The sequence below is a fragment of the Anarhichas minor genome, unplaced genomic scaffold (genome assembly GCF_050575085.1).
Source record: "Anarhichas minor isolate MPS153535 unplaced genomic scaffold, ASM5057508v1 ptg000042l, whole genome shotgun sequence".
NCBI classification, from domain to species: domain Eukaryota; kingdom Metazoa; phylum Chordata; class Actinopteri; order Perciformes; family Anarhichadidae; genus Anarhichas; species Anarhichas minor.
The window spans coordinates 13,092,014-13,110,224 of record NW_027466488.1 but is presented as its reverse complement, the minus strand read 5'-3'; the positions used below and the strand labels follow the sequence as shown (position 1 = coordinate 13,110,224).

The 18,211-nt window shown below is 44.1% G+C and overlaps 1 protein-coding gene across 1 annotated transcript in view; it reads left to right on the top strand.

Annotated features, from left to right (window-relative positions):
• Nucleotides 1-16,505, top strand: part of arnt2 (aryl-hydrocarbon receptor nuclear translocator 2) — a 64,282-nt gene extending 47,777 nt beyond the window's left edge. Inside the window, exons 13-19 of the mRNA XM_076110211.1 lie at nucleotides 2,811-2,886; nucleotides 3,358-3,481; nucleotides 3,613-3,715; nucleotides 4,008-4,146; nucleotides 5,691-5,841; nucleotides 11,343-11,488; nucleotides 11,582-16,505. Of these exons, the coding sequence (XP_075966326.1) occupies nucleotides 2,811-2,886; nucleotides 3,358-3,481; nucleotides 3,613-3,715; nucleotides 4,008-4,146; nucleotides 5,691-5,841; nucleotides 11,343-11,488; nucleotides 11,582-11,680 (838 nt within the window). The 3' untranslated portion in view covers nucleotides 11,681-16,505. The remainder of the gene's footprint in view (nucleotides 1-2,810; nucleotides 2,887-3,357; nucleotides 3,482-3,612; nucleotides 3,716-4,007; nucleotides 4,147-5,690; nucleotides 5,842-11,342; nucleotides 11,489-11,581) is intronic.
• Nucleotides 16,506-18,211: the final 1,706 nt, after the last annotated feature.

Here is an 18,211-nt window from a genome sequence, read left to right as displayed (position 1 = left end):
GGACCATCATTTTCGTATTTAAAGACATTCTTTGAGAAACGATATTGGGATTTGTTAAAAACTGTACAGTACAATATGTTTGATTGGCAGTGCCTCTTGTTGCCTGTTGCTTTGTTACTGATAAGGTGAACACAGCAAAACTAAACTATATAGAATCAGTCAAGGTCTCTTGCTCTGTTAAAACAGTGAAACAATGTTGAGAAAGGTATTAGACCAGTGTCTTAGTCACTTTAACCATGCCATGTTCATACAGCGCCTTCAGCAGCATCTCAATAGACACTGATGCCTTTTATTTTCAGGGAAAGGAAGCAGGAAGTTTGATTACATTGATCACTGACTCTACTGGAAAAATATTGATGCTATCCAGACCTTTGAAAAGAAGCAGTGTCTATCTCCAGACTGTTCAAGGCAACAGGGGTAACTGCCAGGGAAATTAATTTCTATTCATTTCCATGTTGTTCGCCAGGTACAAACAAACAGGATATAGGTCTAAATATTATGGAAAAGTCTGGGTTGAGCAAAAGTGTCAAAAACATAAGATATTTAGACTAGAACTAAAATTACACACATCATTGTGTGTAATTTTACACCTCCGTACTGTGTAGAGGGCAGTACGGAGGTGTTGGCAGTAGCGGGCAGTGTTGGCAGTAGCGGGCAGTGCGGAGGTGTTGGCAGTAGAGGGCAGTACGGAGGTGTTGGCAGTAGCGGGCAGTGCGGAGGTGTTGGCAGTAGAGGGCAGTGCGGAGGTGTTGGCAGTAGAGGGCAGTGCGGAGGTGTTGGCAGTAGAGGGCAGTGCGGAGTTGTTGGCAGTAGAGGGCAGTGCGGAGGTATTGGCAGTAGAGGGCAGTGCGGAGGTGTTGGCAGTAGAGGGCAGTGCGGAGGTGTTGGCAGTAGAGGGCAGTGCGGAGGTATTGGCAGTAGAGGGCAGTGCGGAGGTGTTGGCAGTAGAGGGCAGTGCGGAGGTGTTGGCAGTAGAGGGCAGTGCGGAGGTATTGGCAGTAGAGGGCAGTGCGGAGGTGTTGGCAGTAGAGGGCAGTGCGGAGGTGTTGGCAGTAGAGGGCAGTGCGGAGGTATTGGCAGTAGAGGGCAGTGCGGAGGTGTTGGCAGTAGAGGGCAGTGCGGAGGTGTTGGCAGTAGAGGGCAGTGCGGAGGTGTTGGCAGTAGAGGGCAGTGCGGAGGTATTGGCAGTAGAGGGCAGTGCGGAGGTGTTGGCAGTAGAGGGCAGTGCGGAGGTGTTGGCAGTAGAGGGCAGTGCGGAGGTATTGGCAGTAGAGGGCAGTGCGGAGGTATTGGCAGTAGAGGGCAGTGCGGAGGTGTTGGCAGTAGAGGGCAGTGCGGAGGTGTTGGCAGTAGAGGGCAGTGCGGAGGTGTTGGCAGTAGAGGGCAGTGCGGAGTTGTTGGCAGTGGGGGGGAGTGCGGAGGTGTTGGCAGTGGGGGGCAGTGCGGAGGTGTTGGCAGTGGGGGGGAGTGCGGAGGTGTTGGCAGTGGGGGGCAGTGCGGAGGTGTTGGCAGTAGAGGGCAGTGCGGAGGTGTTGGCAGTAGAGGGCAGTGCGGAGGTGTTGGCAGTGGGGGGGAGTGCGGAGGTGTTGGCAGTGGGGGGGAGTGCGGAGGTGTTGGCAGTGGGGGGCAGTGCGGAGGTGTTGGCAGTGGGGGGCAGTGCGGAGGTGTTGGCAGTAGCGGGGAGTGCGGAGGTGTTGGCAGTGGGGGGCAGTGCGGAGGTGTTGGCAGTCGGGGGCAGTGCGGAGTTGTTGGCAGTGGGGGGCAGTGCGGAGGTGTTGGCAGTGGGGGGCAGTGCGGAGGTGTTGGCAGTCGGGGGCAGTGAGGAGGTGTTAACTACCATCTATTGAAATAGTGAATGTTCTGTTGAAGATGATGCCGTGACATCATCTTTGTTACGTTTGTCGCTACGGTCATCAGCTGAGAATCCCGCCTGCACTGAGGGGGAAGAATGCACAGTGGAAAACGAATAGAGAAAAGCACCTGGTACCACACAGAGGAGTCCAGCAGAGCCGTACAATGCCAATTTTTCAAATGAATGGACTACAAACTTATGCCATTGAAAACAACCCATTGATGCATTTAAAATCATATATTCACACACAGAGACACCACTGCCATTCAATGTTTTGCGTGGGCCTTTGCTCATTACAGCAGACAAGGAAATGAAGATATTTTAATTAGTACAATGTAATGCGCAGCTACTAACCATCAATAGCCGAAGGCCCTGGTCACAAATAGTCTTTTTTTTGTTGCTGTTACCTGTTATTGGGTTTATATGGAGCTACAATACTAGCTATCAATTTAGCTACATTTGTATCTAGAGGGTGGCACATGTTAGCACTGTCGCCTGACAGCAAGCAGGTTCTGGGTCCAAACCCAGAGTTTGGATGTTCTCCCCATGTTCTCCCCATGTCAGCGTGGACATGCAGGATAACCTGTGACTCTAAATTGGTGTCACTTTGTGATGCATTACGTGTCAAACACTGACAAACAGCTATTGTGGGTGTAAACACGGGGTTAAAACAAAAACTCTTGGTTAGGTTTAGGCAACAAAAGTACTTGGTTAGGTTGAAGACGGGGGGGTTCCTTCTTAAAAAGTGTCAGATACATAGCGACCACACGACAGAACACGGCTCTTGTTTGTCCTGTCTCCTACCCCAACAACACCTCTTTTCATCTACATGAATTATATGTAGATGTTTGTTTATCATGTTAGTTATCTCATTCTACTGAATTTAAAATGATGTATCGTGCTGCAAGTGCCAGTCTGAGGTGCTGATGGTTTATATGGTGTGTGTTGTGTTTTCTAGGCAGCTACAGCAGCAGCAGCAAGCGGAGCTGGAGGTGCACCAAAGAGATGGACTGACTGCCTACGATCTTTCCCAGGTAACCCTGTGCTTTAGAGCCACTTCATTCACACGCTGTAGATGACAGGAAGGGTCATTATGTCACAGAACGCACATTGGTGCCACGCCAGTAGTATTTGATTGTATTAAAGCATCTATCTTAAGTAAACGACAATGATAATGATATTTAATATTCAGAAGGGCTCATGTTTGCCAGCTCTCATAATGTTTCCTATTATAGTCAGGAGGTGGCGCTATCTGGACCTTATCACAGTCGGCTACTTGTGACTTTGCTCGTCAATGAACTAAGTTAGCATTTGCATTTTCTTTCGCTAACGGCCTCCAGACTCGATGTAATCTTAGTTCAAAAACATGAAAGGAAATAGTTACTAATGAATCTACATTTATCTTGTAACCATGTACATGGGTTCATTTTTGTGACCTCGGTCTATCATCTCTAACGTCAACCCTTATGCCCTCCTTCCATTCCCAACATTCACCTCACCCTCAGGTGCCTGTGGCCAGCGTCAGCAGCGGAGTCCATGAGGCAGGGAAGAACATCGACAAGACAGAAGTCCTGTTCTCTCAGGAGAGAGACCCGCGCTTTGCTGAGATGTACACAGGCATCGCTGGCTGTACGACACACACACAAACACACACACAAACAGCCACCTACGACACATGTCCTGATAGTTGCTGCTTCAGCTTCTTGCTGTCTCTGCTCTCTGTTATTTCTATAATGCTGACCCTGTGTTTGTGTGTGTAGCGGCAGATAAGAAGATGATGGTTCCCTCCTCTACAGCTGGAGGACAGCAGCTCTACTCTCAGAGCTCTCCCTTCCAGCAGGGACACGCTGGCAAAAGCTTCAGGTACACCACACGTCACATCCAGTCCCGGGTTATGCAGGGCTCACCACCAACCAGGCATTGGCTTATGAACTGAAAATATGGTTATCCCCTTATATTTTGATATACAACCTAATAACCAATATTAAATATCACTAATGCAACAAATATGTATTTCAGGGTGCATATTTTGGTGTTTGCTGTCCCTATATTGTACATGTTACTGTCACTGATGGCAGCCTAAGCCAATTTCTAGAAATACCCTTACTGTCAAGCCCTGCCCTGATGTGATGGTATGTTGTCTTTGTGCACACAGTTCCTCTGTGATCCATGTCCCTGGTGTGAACGACATCCAGCCGTCAGGCTCCACCAATCAGAACCTAGCTCAGATCTCCAGACAGCTCAATCCAGGCCAGGTGGCATGGTCAGGCAACCGCCCCCCCTTCTCTGGACAGGTAACAAGCACACACAAACCAATACTGAAGTGAAACCAGTCAATAACAGTCTGCAATCTTTATGGTTAACACGATTGCCAAACTCATTTTTTCTGCTCCTCCTCCTGAACCCCAGAATCCCATCTCTGGTGCCTGTTAACAGATGTTATTGGTCATTGTGTGTGTGTGTGTGTGTGTGTGTGTGTGTGTGTGTGTGTGTGTGTGTGTGTGTGTGTGTGTGTGTGTGTGTGTGTGTGTGTGTGTGTGTGTGTGTGTGTGTGTGTGTGTGTGTGTGTGTGTGTGTGTGTGTGTGTGTGTGTGTGTGTGTGTGTTTCATAATCTTGCTATGGGAATGTGCTGGGCATATGTTTCTTAACAAGCCCATCTCGTGTCTTCCACACACATTGCTGCACTTGTCAGTTCATTCCATTGGACTAAATTCTTTGTTGGTCAGAAACCACTAAATGCATCACAGTAACTAGAGGCAGATGATGCGAGGGCTGAATGTTTTCACCACCTCTAAACACAGCAGACATGAAGACATCATGCAGGCTTTCTCTGTGTCCTGGGACACCTAGGTTAAGCTGGCTCGATTCTTCTATGCAGTTGCCCAACAATGGAAAAGCCCATTTGCCTGAACTGTGCTGGCAAAACAATGAGTAGTCTCTGAAGAATGAAGGTCATCAAGTTGTTTCCGACCCACAACAAGCTAAGACATGTATTTTGGTCTGATGTCCTTTTAACAGCTGGAGGTTTGAATGAAAGAAGTAAAGAAACATCAGTCTGTAGGTTGTTAGTTTATCATGAATTAAATAGCACAACCCTGTCTGAATATTAAGTATAGAAATCCTCATCCTTCATGTTTTGATAGTCTTTTGAAGCTGCTATTGCTGTAAAATGTCTTCACACATGGACCTAAACCATATCCCAAACTAAACATATGCATTGTCTTGAAGCACACACAGATGCATTGGAGTTACATTGTATCTCTGATTTTGTTTTTGTAAATTAAAAACGTTTCCACAATAAATAGTAATGATAGAGAGGCAAAGTCTTTTTCTCCATTCTGTAATCCCATTTCAATTTCTTCTTTCGACAATACCTTCAATGTTACATTGAAACACCGGACTCTCCCAATGTTAATGTACCATCATGTAGGTTTAAATCAGACCGCCACTCTGACTTTGTCTCTGAGAAATGATGTTGTATCCGTTGTGCTGCAATGGTGGACAGCTGTAAATACTACAGTACCCATGAACAACACAGCTCCATTATTCATATGAAGAGGAGAACTGCGTTGGCTCTTTGGGGGTGTCTCATGTTGTAGTTCGGCCAACTTTTTTCATGTGCATAAAGATGGATATGAACTCATTTAACTTTATTACAAAGCATGTTCAAACTTGAAAATACAGTTTTTGCACATCCCATACCTGTGGTTAGCATATGTAAGCAATCAGTTTGTTTTCAGGGAGCTTCATTAACGGGAGTGCACTGAGCAGTGAACCCTGTGTCTACCCGTACGGCCCTGATATGCTGTACATCTAACCAATGTCTGTGCTCTCCAGTCCAGTAAAGCCCAGTCCAGTCCATTTGGTATTGGTTCTGGCCACAGCTACCAGACCGACCCGGCCTCCTACAGTCCCCTGTCGTCCCCGGCCACTTCCTCCCCCAGCGGCAATGCCTACTCCGGACTGACAAACCGCAGCACAGCTTTTGGTGAGCCCTGCTTTTCATTCTCTGAGTGATGTGTAGTAACATCCCCTGTGTGCTATGGGCTGTATTTGTTGTGGAAGTCTTTGTGTGTCTTTATTTTCTGTTTGAAAACACAGAAACTGAGGAGCAACATGTAAACCCACTGCACTGCTTCTGTTCTGTTGAAGATCTTATTAGGTAGGGCTTGGTGACTTTGAAGTTAATATACCCGTTCTCACTCCTAATAAAATCCAAATACCGCAGCCCTCGCTGTCTGATATCTACGCACTGAGGCATGCTATAGAGCAGGGGTCACTAAAGAGTCCGGACCCAGACCCTGTTATATCCGGACCTGGACCGAAAACCGATAGATAACTGAGAATTATCACATTTTGACTGAGCGCTTCTATTTTAACTGGTGCAGCTTTTCTAGCCTTTACGGTACTCGTTCAGCGGTCCAGGAAACACAGACCAATTACATGCGTTGTAAATCACATCACGTGATGCTGCTCAGCCAATCACGTGGGAGATGGGGCAAAAGGCCGAGTTGTCTGAGAATAATACGTGAGTCGAAAGTTATTTCACATGGCGAGACCACAGTCTTTAACCAAGAATAGACTAACTTTTATATCTTCATTCTTCCCACGGGCAGTTTAAGAGCAGCGTGTCTCATGTTCACAAACCGTGACCATTATTAAAAGCAGCGATGTGAAGCGCCACTAAAGAGACAAATAAAGGATCTAAGAGCTCAATATGATCAGCATCCTAACACATGACTTCACTGACCAACAATGATGTTAACAGAGAGGAAGCTGAAACAAGTGGTTAATAACCACAGCTAGAGTCCCTGCACAGAAAAATATAATATCGTGGCTTTTTTGAAGACACTATGCAAGCCGTCCCTGGCATTAAAGAACTGACCCTAGAGGGGTGGCTCATAGTTTGAAGCTTAGGAGCTCTGACCAGGCTGCAGTATTTGACCCACTGGGGTGAGAATGTGTTGATATAGCACAGGTGCCAGTGGGAACACATGGGTCAGCTTTTATAGCCCATACGAGGCCAGGTGAGCTTGATCAGCTGACCAGCCTCCCAGGGGAGTCACACAGCAAAGAAACCAAAGGGTAGACAGATATGTTGTTTGAATATTAGATATTGGGTGAATATTGTAGCGTTTGCATGGTGAAAGTACTGAAGGGAGATCTAATATTGAAATTGCAGAGCTTCTTCTCAACAGAAATATACTCACAATCACAACACAGGCTTTCTCTAAAAGCATCAAGAAAGAAATAACATCAACGTGCCGCGTATGTTTGACCTCCACAGGTCCAGCATGACACACAACCTACCGACTCATGATCCATTATATTTATGTTTTGTAATCAGAATGTATTGCCATAATATATTTTACACAATGTGTGGAACATGAACTTATTTTTCATGTGGTCACATGATAGCAACAACCTGAGACGCTGTTGCCAGTGCAACTCTAGATGCTACATCTGTGCTGTGGTGGGATCCTAAAGTGTCACCTCATGTGGAGCTTTTAGGAATCTCAGTGTGTGTCACAAGTTGTGATCTCTGAGCTCTGCCAATGTTTCCACTTTCTCCTGGTCTTCACTGAGCTGGATATGTACAGTGGCAGCACTGAGGTGGTTTCCTGTCAAATGTGTGTTGGCAGGAACCTTTAATGTCAGAAAGTGTCCGAGACCAAAGGAACACAAGTAATTACATGCCCTGTATCAACAGATCCTTTAACATTATTTAGCATTATGAAACCTGGTCACATTCTATTCACATTCTGTATTCAGTTCAAATAGGAAGCTTATTTGTGTCCTGGTACAGATGTAATTACACGGATGGGGAAGCAAAGCTGTCAGAGTCTGACTCACTCATTAACACTTCCATCCACCATAAATATACATGTTTCTGAATGGACTTTAAAACTTATTTCTCACACACACTGTGTTGAAGGTGAAGAGGTGAAACTATTGTAACTATAGCAAACACTAAACAGATATAGATTCTCTTAGGTGTCTAAAATACATCCACAGCGGTACATTTGTTCCTTAAAGTCAGTATGACTCAGGTTTAAATGTTTGGTTATACACACACGCAAGTACAGTCATTACAGAAGGTATTACACACAGGCTGTGTTACAAACTGAGTCCACGCAACATGGCTCGATCAGAAAGATGCCAGAATGTTTGGCTCATACTGAGGAATAAAAGTCTTTTTTGTCTTCTGACACTTTGCCTCTGAAGCTTTTGATTTGGACTATTTTGGCCAGAAATTTAAAATTAAAATTAAATTATTTGATAATATATTCAACTAAAATGACTCTGAAAATGTTGTGGGGAATTTGTTACATGAACATAAACCAAATGAGTACACAATGTTCTCACTAAGTGTTTGTGTCTCACTACACGTCATACCAGAGTGTCGAGCATTCAATGGTGCAGGTCGACCTAAGAAACTCAAGATGTCTTCTGTCCCCAGAAAAACCGCCTCCTACGCTTCATCCCACTCTGCTCATTCACTACTCATTACTCTCACTGATGTCACACACTAATGAAACGCCTGACTGACTCTCAATCTCAATCATTTTTGGAGGTGAATGTAGACAATTAATAGTGCAGTTTAGATTAAACAAGTAAAACCACTAATGTAGATAGACACCATTAGAGTCAGATAGACACCAGGAGAGTCAGATAGACACCAGGAGAGTCAGATAGACACCAGGAGAATCAGATAGACACCAGGAGAGTCAAATAGACACCAGGAGAGTCAGATAGACACCATGAGAGTCAGATAGACACCATTAGAGTCAGATAGACACCAGGAGAGTCAGATAGACACCAGGAGAGTCAGATAGACACCATGAGAGTCAGATAGACACCAGGAGAGTCAGATAGACACCAGGAGAGTCAGATAGACACCAGGAGAGTCAGATAGACACCATGAGAGTCAGATAGACACCATTAGAGTCAGATAGACACCATGAGAGTCAGATAGACACCATTAGAGTCAGATAGACACCAGGAGAGTCAGATAGACACCATGACAGACAGATAGACACCAGGAGAGTCAGATAGACACCATGACAGACAGATAGACACCATTAGAGTCAGATAGACACCATGAGAGTCAAATAGACACCATGAGAGTCAGATAGACACCATTAGAGTCAGATAGACACCATGACAGACAGATAGACACCATTAGAGTCAGATAGACACCATGACAGACAGATAGACACCATTAGAGTCAGATAGACACCATTAGAGTCAGATAGACACCATTAGAGTCAGATAGACACCAGGAGAGTCAGATAGACACCATTAGAGTCAGATAGACACCATGAGAGTCAAATAGACACCATGAGAGTCAGATAGACACCATTAGAGTCAGATAGACACCATGACAGACAGATAGACACCATTAGAGTCAGATAGACACCATTAGAGTCAGATAGACACCATTAGAGTCAGATAGACACCATTAGAGTCAGATAGACACCAGGAGAGTCAGATAGACACCAGGAGATTCAGATAGACACCATTAGAGTCAGATACACACCATTAGAGTCAGATAGACACCATGAGAGTCAGATAGACACCAGGAGATTCAGATAGACACCATTAGAGTCAGATACACACCATTAGAGTCAGATAGACACCATGAGAGTCAGATAGACACCAGGAGATTCAGATAGACACCATTAGAGTCAGATAGACACCATTAGAGTCAGATAGACACCATTAGAGTCAGATAGACACCATTAGAGTCAGATATACACCATTAGAGTCAGATAGACACCATTAGAGTCAGATAGACACCAGGAGAGTCAGATAGACACCAGGAGAGTCAGATAGACACCATTAGAGTCAGATAGACACCATTAGAGTCAGATAGACACCATTAGAGTCAGATATACACCATTAGAGTCAGATAGACACCATTAGAGTCAGATAGACACCAGGAGAGTCAGATAGACACCATTAGAGTCAGATAGACACCAGGAGAGTCAGATAGACACCAGGAGAGTCAGATAGACACCAGGAGAGTCAGATAGACACCATTAGAGTCAGATAGACACCAGGAGAGTCAGATAGACACCAGGAGAGTCAGATAGACACCACGAGAGCCACAACCAGGGCTCTGGGAGCAGCATTTTTCACGGTTGTAGATCAAGAAATAATCAGCCAATTAATCCATAATTAAAATAGATTCACTCTGAATCACAGGGGTGGACTGACCTCATCTCATCACCTGGAGCCACACTGCTTGCGTGGCTTTAAATGGGGTAACAGCAGAAACAGGATTGTGAAGGTTTCCGTGTGTTCAGTGAGTGATGGCTCATCAGCCAGCTGCTCAATCCTACATTGCTGTAGAACTGAGCATGTCCAGCCTGTAACGGCTCCTTGATAGCCTTTTAATGGACACACACATTAGCCAAATGCATGATCTGTCTTTCTGCCACCTCCTTTATGTATCCTTTATTTCCTCAGGATCATTTTGTGACTTGGATTTTTACTTTCCATCCATCCGTCGTTCTCTGTCTCTCTCTCTCTCTCTCTCTCTCTTTGCTGTCAGCCCATTTGAAGGATGAAGAAGTCAGTAACAGCCAGTGCCATTCATTTGCTCTGTTGTTGCATGTGTTCATTAGTATTCACGAGTGAGAAGCTCTGCTTTTTCCTTATCTTGTATGCTTTCCACTTCATGTTCACAAGAGCAGCCTCCTCTGTGTTTGGGTAATTACTCTTCCATCTGTATTTTTTACATGTGCTCTCTTTCCTCTCTCCATCAGCGACTCAGCCTCTTGCTCTTATCTGGCCAGAGAAAATATCAGCCTTTAGTTCTTTATTGTGAAACAGTAAGAATGTTCCTCTGCTGGGGAGGCCGACAGCTTATCATTCTGCTTTGCTTTGATGTACTCGGTGTGTGTGTGTGTGTGTGTGTGTGTGTGTGTACATCCATATCTCGTGTTGGAGATTTTAGCTGCAGCTCAGAATTGTCAGTCAGGCAATTAATTAGTTTGTGTATGCCATTTTAAAATACTAGTAACAGCGCAGAGAAGCAGGCCTTTATGTGACAAAGACTTATATCAGACCTCCCATTTCTCCAGTGTTTATGAGAATATTGATCCTATTTTAGTAGGGCTGGGTATTGTTTAGAAAATGACGATTTAAGTACCCTTAAAGTGATACCGAAACCAAAAGAGTACATCATTCGATCGATAAGCATTCAGTTGAGTAAAATGTCCCCAATGCTGCATTATGCATAGGCGTGTAGTACAGCAGACTGGAGGCATCTCAATTACTCAAATACACCACACCACAGACTGTATGGGTTGTATGTTCTCCATTCTGTGCTCAGGTAGACATTCCTGCACTATCTCCTCACATAGTAATAATACTAATGTTCTGAACGCGCCATTTAACCACAACGTACCGTGGGTTTCACTCTACTTTAAATATGCAATCAGTCAAACTCATGTCTGAGTGACTCCCTCTGTGTGTTTCCAGATGTGTCGGGGGAGAGCAGTCAGAGTGGAGCCCAGTTCCAGGGTCGGCCCAGTGAGGTCTGGTCCCAGTGGCAGAACCAGCATCACTCCCAGCAGGCCGGGGAACAGCACACACACCCCAACCCCAGCCAGACAGAAGTCTTCCAGGTAACACACACACACTCTGACACACAGAGTCTTCCAGCTGCTGGCTGCTGACCATCGTACACAGATATGTGATATGTATCCGTGTCTCTGCAGGACATGTTGCCCATGGCCGGAGATCCCACCCAGGGAACAGCCAACTACAACATAGAGGACTTCGCTGACCTCGGCATGTTCCCTCCCTTCTCTGAGTAATACACACCGCCCCCCCCCCCCCTCTCCTCCTCTCTCCCTCTCAGAACTGGACTGAAGTTTGTGTTCATCTGTCATGTTGTCTCATTTTTCTATATTGCTGGATCACCAACACGCAGCTGATGTGCAGCACGGTGAATGTCTGGGTGCACATACACACACACAGGCCTGCAGTATGTACCTGTGAGCATACACATACCTCATCTGTGCAAAGAGGATCCCTGCTGACAGATGGAGGGCTCATCAGTCAACCGGTCTCAGCTCTCTGTCTTCACACTGAGAGACATCGTCTCCAGCTCTCAGAACCAATGGGGCCGTCTGTGCGGCTCCCTGCAGGCAGCATCAGCATGACCAGAGGAGGCCAGTCAGCGTTATCTGTCACAGACTAGCACTGTGATTAGCACAGATTTTACTCTTCCTGTCTTTCACATTTGACAAAGTAATTTTTTGTCAGCAGTCCATGCAGATGACCAAAATGTATGCCTGTGCCAATTACACATACGCTGCACCCAGTGATGGGCAGAGCTGCCTGATTTGGAGTATGTCAGGTCTTTTATCAGGATGGAATTACAACATAAATCATTCTGCTCTCAACAACAAAGGGACAAGCTGTTCCATGCTCCTCATCTGCTGCACAGCATCTACACCGTGAGTCAGTCCATGTCACTAGAAGTAGTCCCTCAACAGGGTTGACACAAAGCACCGTCTGAAGGTTCGAGCCAAGATTTTATTAGGGCCCGAGCTACCGACAACGTCGGGCCGCGAAGGCCCTATTGATATTGTACCCGTTTGGGTAAACGTACGCATGGTTGGAGGACTTGCCATGCATGAAAACTCACCAAATTTTTAGGACTTGTCAGGCCTGGTGAATATAGCCATCTGAAAAAGAATGCATCTTTTTGTGTTACGAAATGGCTCTCTAGCGCCCCCTACAAGTCGGACCGGCGACGCCCCTCGGCCAGTATGTCCGATTGACTTGAAATTTGACACACATGTCCACTTGAGCTAGAGCTACAAAAAAGCCAATCAGACCCCTAAGCTCCGCCTACTTTGATTTTCCGCCATATTGAATTTAGTGTAAAACACATTTCTGCGAACTCCTCCTACATGCTTAGTCCCATTACTACCGAATTTGCTGTGGACCATTACTGGATCTACGTCATCAAAAGTTATCAAAAGCTTTTTGATATCTCTTTTCGTTTACAAGATATGTACCAATAAACTTCTTGGGGGCGTGGCTTAATATCAATACATATAACTTCTCAACCGTTTGTCCTAAAATTACCAGATTTTCAGCATATGTGCACATTGCATCCTCTAACATACCCTGATATTTATTTTGCATTCAACAACTAGGGGGCGCTACAGTAAACCCTCGAAGTTGTGCTTTTTGTCACTTTTTGCAGATTTCAGCCTTCGCACTTTAACGAACTCCTCCTAGAGATTTTAAGCGATCAACTTCTACTTTGGTCAGGATGCTCTTAAGACCTTTGTGATTAAAAGTTATAAAAATCGAGAGTTTTCATCAAAGAACCTTGACGTGGCGTGGCGGCCATTTTGCCTCATTGTTTATGAAAAAAGAAGTTGTTATAACTCCAAGGTACATTATCCAATTCGCACAAAACTTGCGAATATATTTCAATAACTCATAGCGCCGCCTACTGGCTAAAGGAAATGTCATATTTTATACTTTTATTTATTCCTCCTAGCCAGGTGACCTGATGAGACTCAAATTTGGTAAGGATAGCCTTAAGACATTGATGAATATTGTGAGTTTTCGTTCCACGCTATTGCCGTGGCGACGCATAGTTTGCCATGAAAAAGGAAGCTGATGGTTTAGTGGGTTGGGATGCTCAAAAACTCATGGAACTTTGTACATGTGTCACAGGTCATTGGAAGAAATACTTTATATGATTTTTTTATTGGCCGTTTTAAATTGCCTCTATAGCGCCCCCTACAATATTTCAAAAGAGCAGCCCCAGCGCTACGTTTTGGCTACATGTATGAAACTTGGTAGGCACATGTATCCTATGGAGACTTAAGAATAAGTCTCTTGGGACCATGCTCTAAACCCTACCGGAAGTCTGCCATTTTCAATTTTGTATGAATTTATACAATATTTCGACGATGCAGCCCTCGCAGTACGTTTCACTATGTATATATAAAATTTAGATGTATAACATTTGGTAAACAGATGTATCACATGTAGACTGACAAAAAAGCCCCCGGAGCTCTAAGCTCTAAACTCAACCGGAAGTCAGCCATTTTGAATTTAGTGAAAAAAAACACATTTTTGCGAACTCCTACACGCTGGCTCCGATTTCTACGAAATTTGATGTGGATCATAAGTGGATCTAGATCATCAAAAGTTATCAAAATCTTTTTGATATCTCTTTGTGTTTACAAGATATGGACCAATACACTTCTTAGGTGCGTGGCAAAATATCAATACACATAACTTCTCAACCATTTGTTCTAAATTCCCAAAATATTCAGCATATGTGTACATTGCATCCAGTAACATACCCTGAGAATTGTTTTGCATTCGACCACTAGGGGGCGCTACAGTAAACCTGCAAAGCCTACTGGCTAAATGAAATGTCTGATGTAACTCAGCTGGACTTGTTCCAAACGGTCCCAAACTTCTCATGCTTGATAACACTCATGGCCTGAGGACGTCTACGAGCTAATTTTCACTAATACTCACAGCGCCACCTGCTGGCCAAAGGAAATCTGGATTTTGTGATAAACACCTCCGATTTACATGACTTTTACACAATGTGGTTTACATTTGACACAGAGCTACATCATGCATGTTTGCACGTGTTCTGTAGCACCAGGCAGCGGATACAGGAAGCATCGGACTATTTGCAAAGCATCATTTCCGGCATCAGGCGGTCCACGCGGGATTAAAAACGTCTCGCTCGCGGACGCGCCGTCCGACGGTCGCGGACGTTCTCGGACGCGCAGGCCGGAGTCCCGCTGGCACCCCCGACGCGCTGCAGATTGCGAGGGCCCGTTCATCGCTGCTCGCAGCTTTAATTCTTTTCAAGTTGCTTTTAATGTGCTCATTTTAGCTCCTGTTGTACAACTGAAAATTTGACCTAAATATTACTTTATTGACTTAACAAGAAAGATTTGATCAGATAATGTATAATTTTGGGCTTAGTGGTGGTGTTGATGTAGAGCTGACACAGAGTTCCACAGTACAGTGTCTTCACATTTCATTACATTTATCATTACTTATCTGTACAACGCCACAACAGTTGCCCAAAGTTTTCAGAGTACTTGCTCAACTGTGATTGGGTTTTCAAAATGACTGCAAAACATGAACTTACTACGGAAGCCCAGAGAGGCAAGCGAGACATTCTGGTGATCCAAGTCTGATCTAAAGAGTTTTCTCTTCTGTGTTTATGACTCAAGAACAGTAGAAACAAAAGCTGTTGGCAGGAGAATTTTCTTTGAGTTGTAATTTGTAACAAGAGAGAAGACTATTCAGATCAAATTTAGAAAATGCATCACCACAATATCATTTTTCACACTTTCCTCTCAGGGCTTCCATAACTACTCTGTGCACATTGAATGATCCATTTTCAAAAGAAGACGTAGAGATAATAGGTAGTGTCCCTCATCATTGTGCACCATGCCTATAGGGCTGAGAGTGAGCAGCACATCATCCATCACAGTCTCAACACTCCCATACAGCAGCACTTATATTCTAGTGTTCACCACAGGTTAATATGCGCTCACCCAGTTCATATAACTATAACAATAACATGCACTAAGTCGTACATTTGAGCAGCCACATGTATCGTAATGTGACACAGAAGCTGCTGCAGATATTATTATCAGAGCAAGTCTGGTTTATGTTCAGCCAACGTACAACACAGTCATGTTGACATCCATTCATGAATAATTGTATCGGCATGCTTCATGCGTGAGCATATGCACAGAATATCACAATAGGACCAATAAAGCAGCACTGAACCGACCGCCTCCTCTGGTAACACCTGCAGTGACTGTGGAGAGCAGCAGTCGAGTCAGCATAAGTCCGTATCGATGTTCCCACTCAGTGAGATTCCTGTGAGTGTTGTAGATGTCCACCTCCATCTGCCGGGTGCAGCCTCTTGCACACCATCGCTGCCGGAGAGGAGCAGCTGCTGCTGTCCTCCCTCTCCACATCAACCTTACTGTGTGAACTGTATGTAGTGATGTCCACAACCTGATGCGAGTATTGAAGGATTCTATGTATAAATTTAAATTTAAATAAAAACACTCATTGCAGACAGTTGCTAAGCTAAGGCTTAAAGTGCACTTCATGAAGCTAACTGCTAATCTCACCAGCCTGCTTTAAAAGGGAAAAACCGCCATACCGTCCAAGCAAAGCGCAGTATTTAGTGTATTTGGTGTTCTTCAGCTCTGGCTACTTGACTTTATTACTTTATAATCTTTTCAACTATTAAGAGACTGAATAATACTTTCTAGCGGGGAGCTTTTACATGATAGATTGTATAATGTCTCTGACAGACGGATATGAGAACCTCCAACAGACATCAGAGTCCTTTTGCTAAAGATCTCAAATCCACGTTTTTGTAAATAATGCGATTTTTATGTCGACTCGTGTTACTTTCACACAGTACATGTTTTTTGTGTAGGTTTTAATGATATTGTGTGCAATGTGAGTACATATTTAACTATTGGTATTTAGTTAGTCTGTTAATTGTACATTGAGTTCTAGACCTGTATAAATTGTGTAAATGTGACCCATTATTTTTGTGTAACAAATTGTGCTTGTGTCAATAAATTCTTATTGGTTACGTGGCTTCCATTCAAAGTTTTAGTTTCCATTTTTCAGAAATGCTTCGCCTTCATTTCTGGGTTTTGAGGGAGAAAATCCTTCATTTTGATCTTTGCGTTAAAACTGTAACTACATAAAAACACAGTTTTCCTCTATAGCCCATATTTTGATGTGTAGTAAGAATATACTGGTTAAATTATTCGTCTAAAGCGTTTTTATAATCGATTTATTGCTTTTTGTGCAATTCAGGAAGTTTTATTTTTTATTTTGAAGTTTCCGTAGCTTTTTTAATGCAATGCTTCAAAACTATGGAGCGGATGAGTTTTTGCCCTTCTCTGCCTGTTGATGGCGCTGTGTGTGTGTGTCCAGGTGTGTATGTGTGTTTATTAAATATATATTTATATTGGGTGCTTCAAAAATACATATACATAAGCCTACAATTACAAGCATTGAGATATGTCCATGGAAATGAATACAAGTTTCAACACATTAACCCAGAGGATATAATAGAACGGGTTCAATAGAAGTGGGTGTTAAGGTGCATCAACAGATCGGCCTGTCTAACAAGCCTGCGGCAGGCCGCTCCAGTCCAAAGGAACCATCACATCCGGGCAGAATGAAACGACTGGACGGGCTTATTACAGTCCTGCAACATACCAGAGTATTTGATTTATGGATTGCTGTCAGGATGTAAAAAGAGTTTCAACAAAAATATTTTTGAAAATGTTTTAAAGATTACCAACCCAAGCTTAAACTGAAAGAAATTCTGAGCTAACTAACATCTTTAAAGTCTTGGAGACAGTTGTAAGTTGTCGTTAAATAGGCCTGACTTTGGGAATTTAGAGGCAGTATCTGAGGACCAGGGGTGGCTCAGTGGTAGAGCAGGGCCGTCCTTCAATCACAGCATCCATGCGAGACACAAATTGTTCCCATAGCTGTGTGTGAATGTTGTATGAATGGGCTGATAGCCATCAGTGTATGAATGGGTGAATGATGACATGTAGTGTTAAAGCGCTTTAAGTGATCGGAATACTAAAGCGTTTATAAGTACAGTCCATTCACTATTTATCAGCATAGCAGTGAAAAGAGGTGAGATGAGTCTTCCCATTGGGAGCATAAAGACAGAAGAGAAGTGGACCCAAAACCAAACTTAGGAGAACCCCACCCACATGAAATATTTCCAGGTGTGGAGGATGAGCTGCCATTGGAAACAATGAAATGTTTGAAATGTAAGAGTGGAACCAATCAAGGGCAGCCCCAGAAATCCCGACCCAGCGTGTCAAGTGATCCAACAGAATGGCGTGGGCGACGATATCAAAAGCTGCACTGAGATCTAGAAGAATTGTCATTTACCAGCATCTGCAGCACAGAGGAGGTCAGTTGTCACTCTTAGCAGAGATTTCTGTGTGCTATAGAGTTCCCGAACCCTGACTGGAATTTCTAGAATTTACTGTTTTGTTTCAAAAAGGACAGATTCTAATTAAAAACAACTTTTTTCTAAAACCTTAGACAAGAAAGAAGCTTGGAAATTGGCCGGGTCAAGACCAGGCTTTTTGAGGAGTGTCTGAAATCAGGTGTGCTTTAACCAAGACGGGATGGTACATGTGGCTAGAGAACTGTTCAAAGTTGTCAGTAAGCTACGACCAACTGCTTCAAAATCACAGCTAGTGGGCATCAGGCCTGCAATTCTACCCCTACGTGGGGGTAAAGAGACAGCGCAGAAATGATTAGGAGCA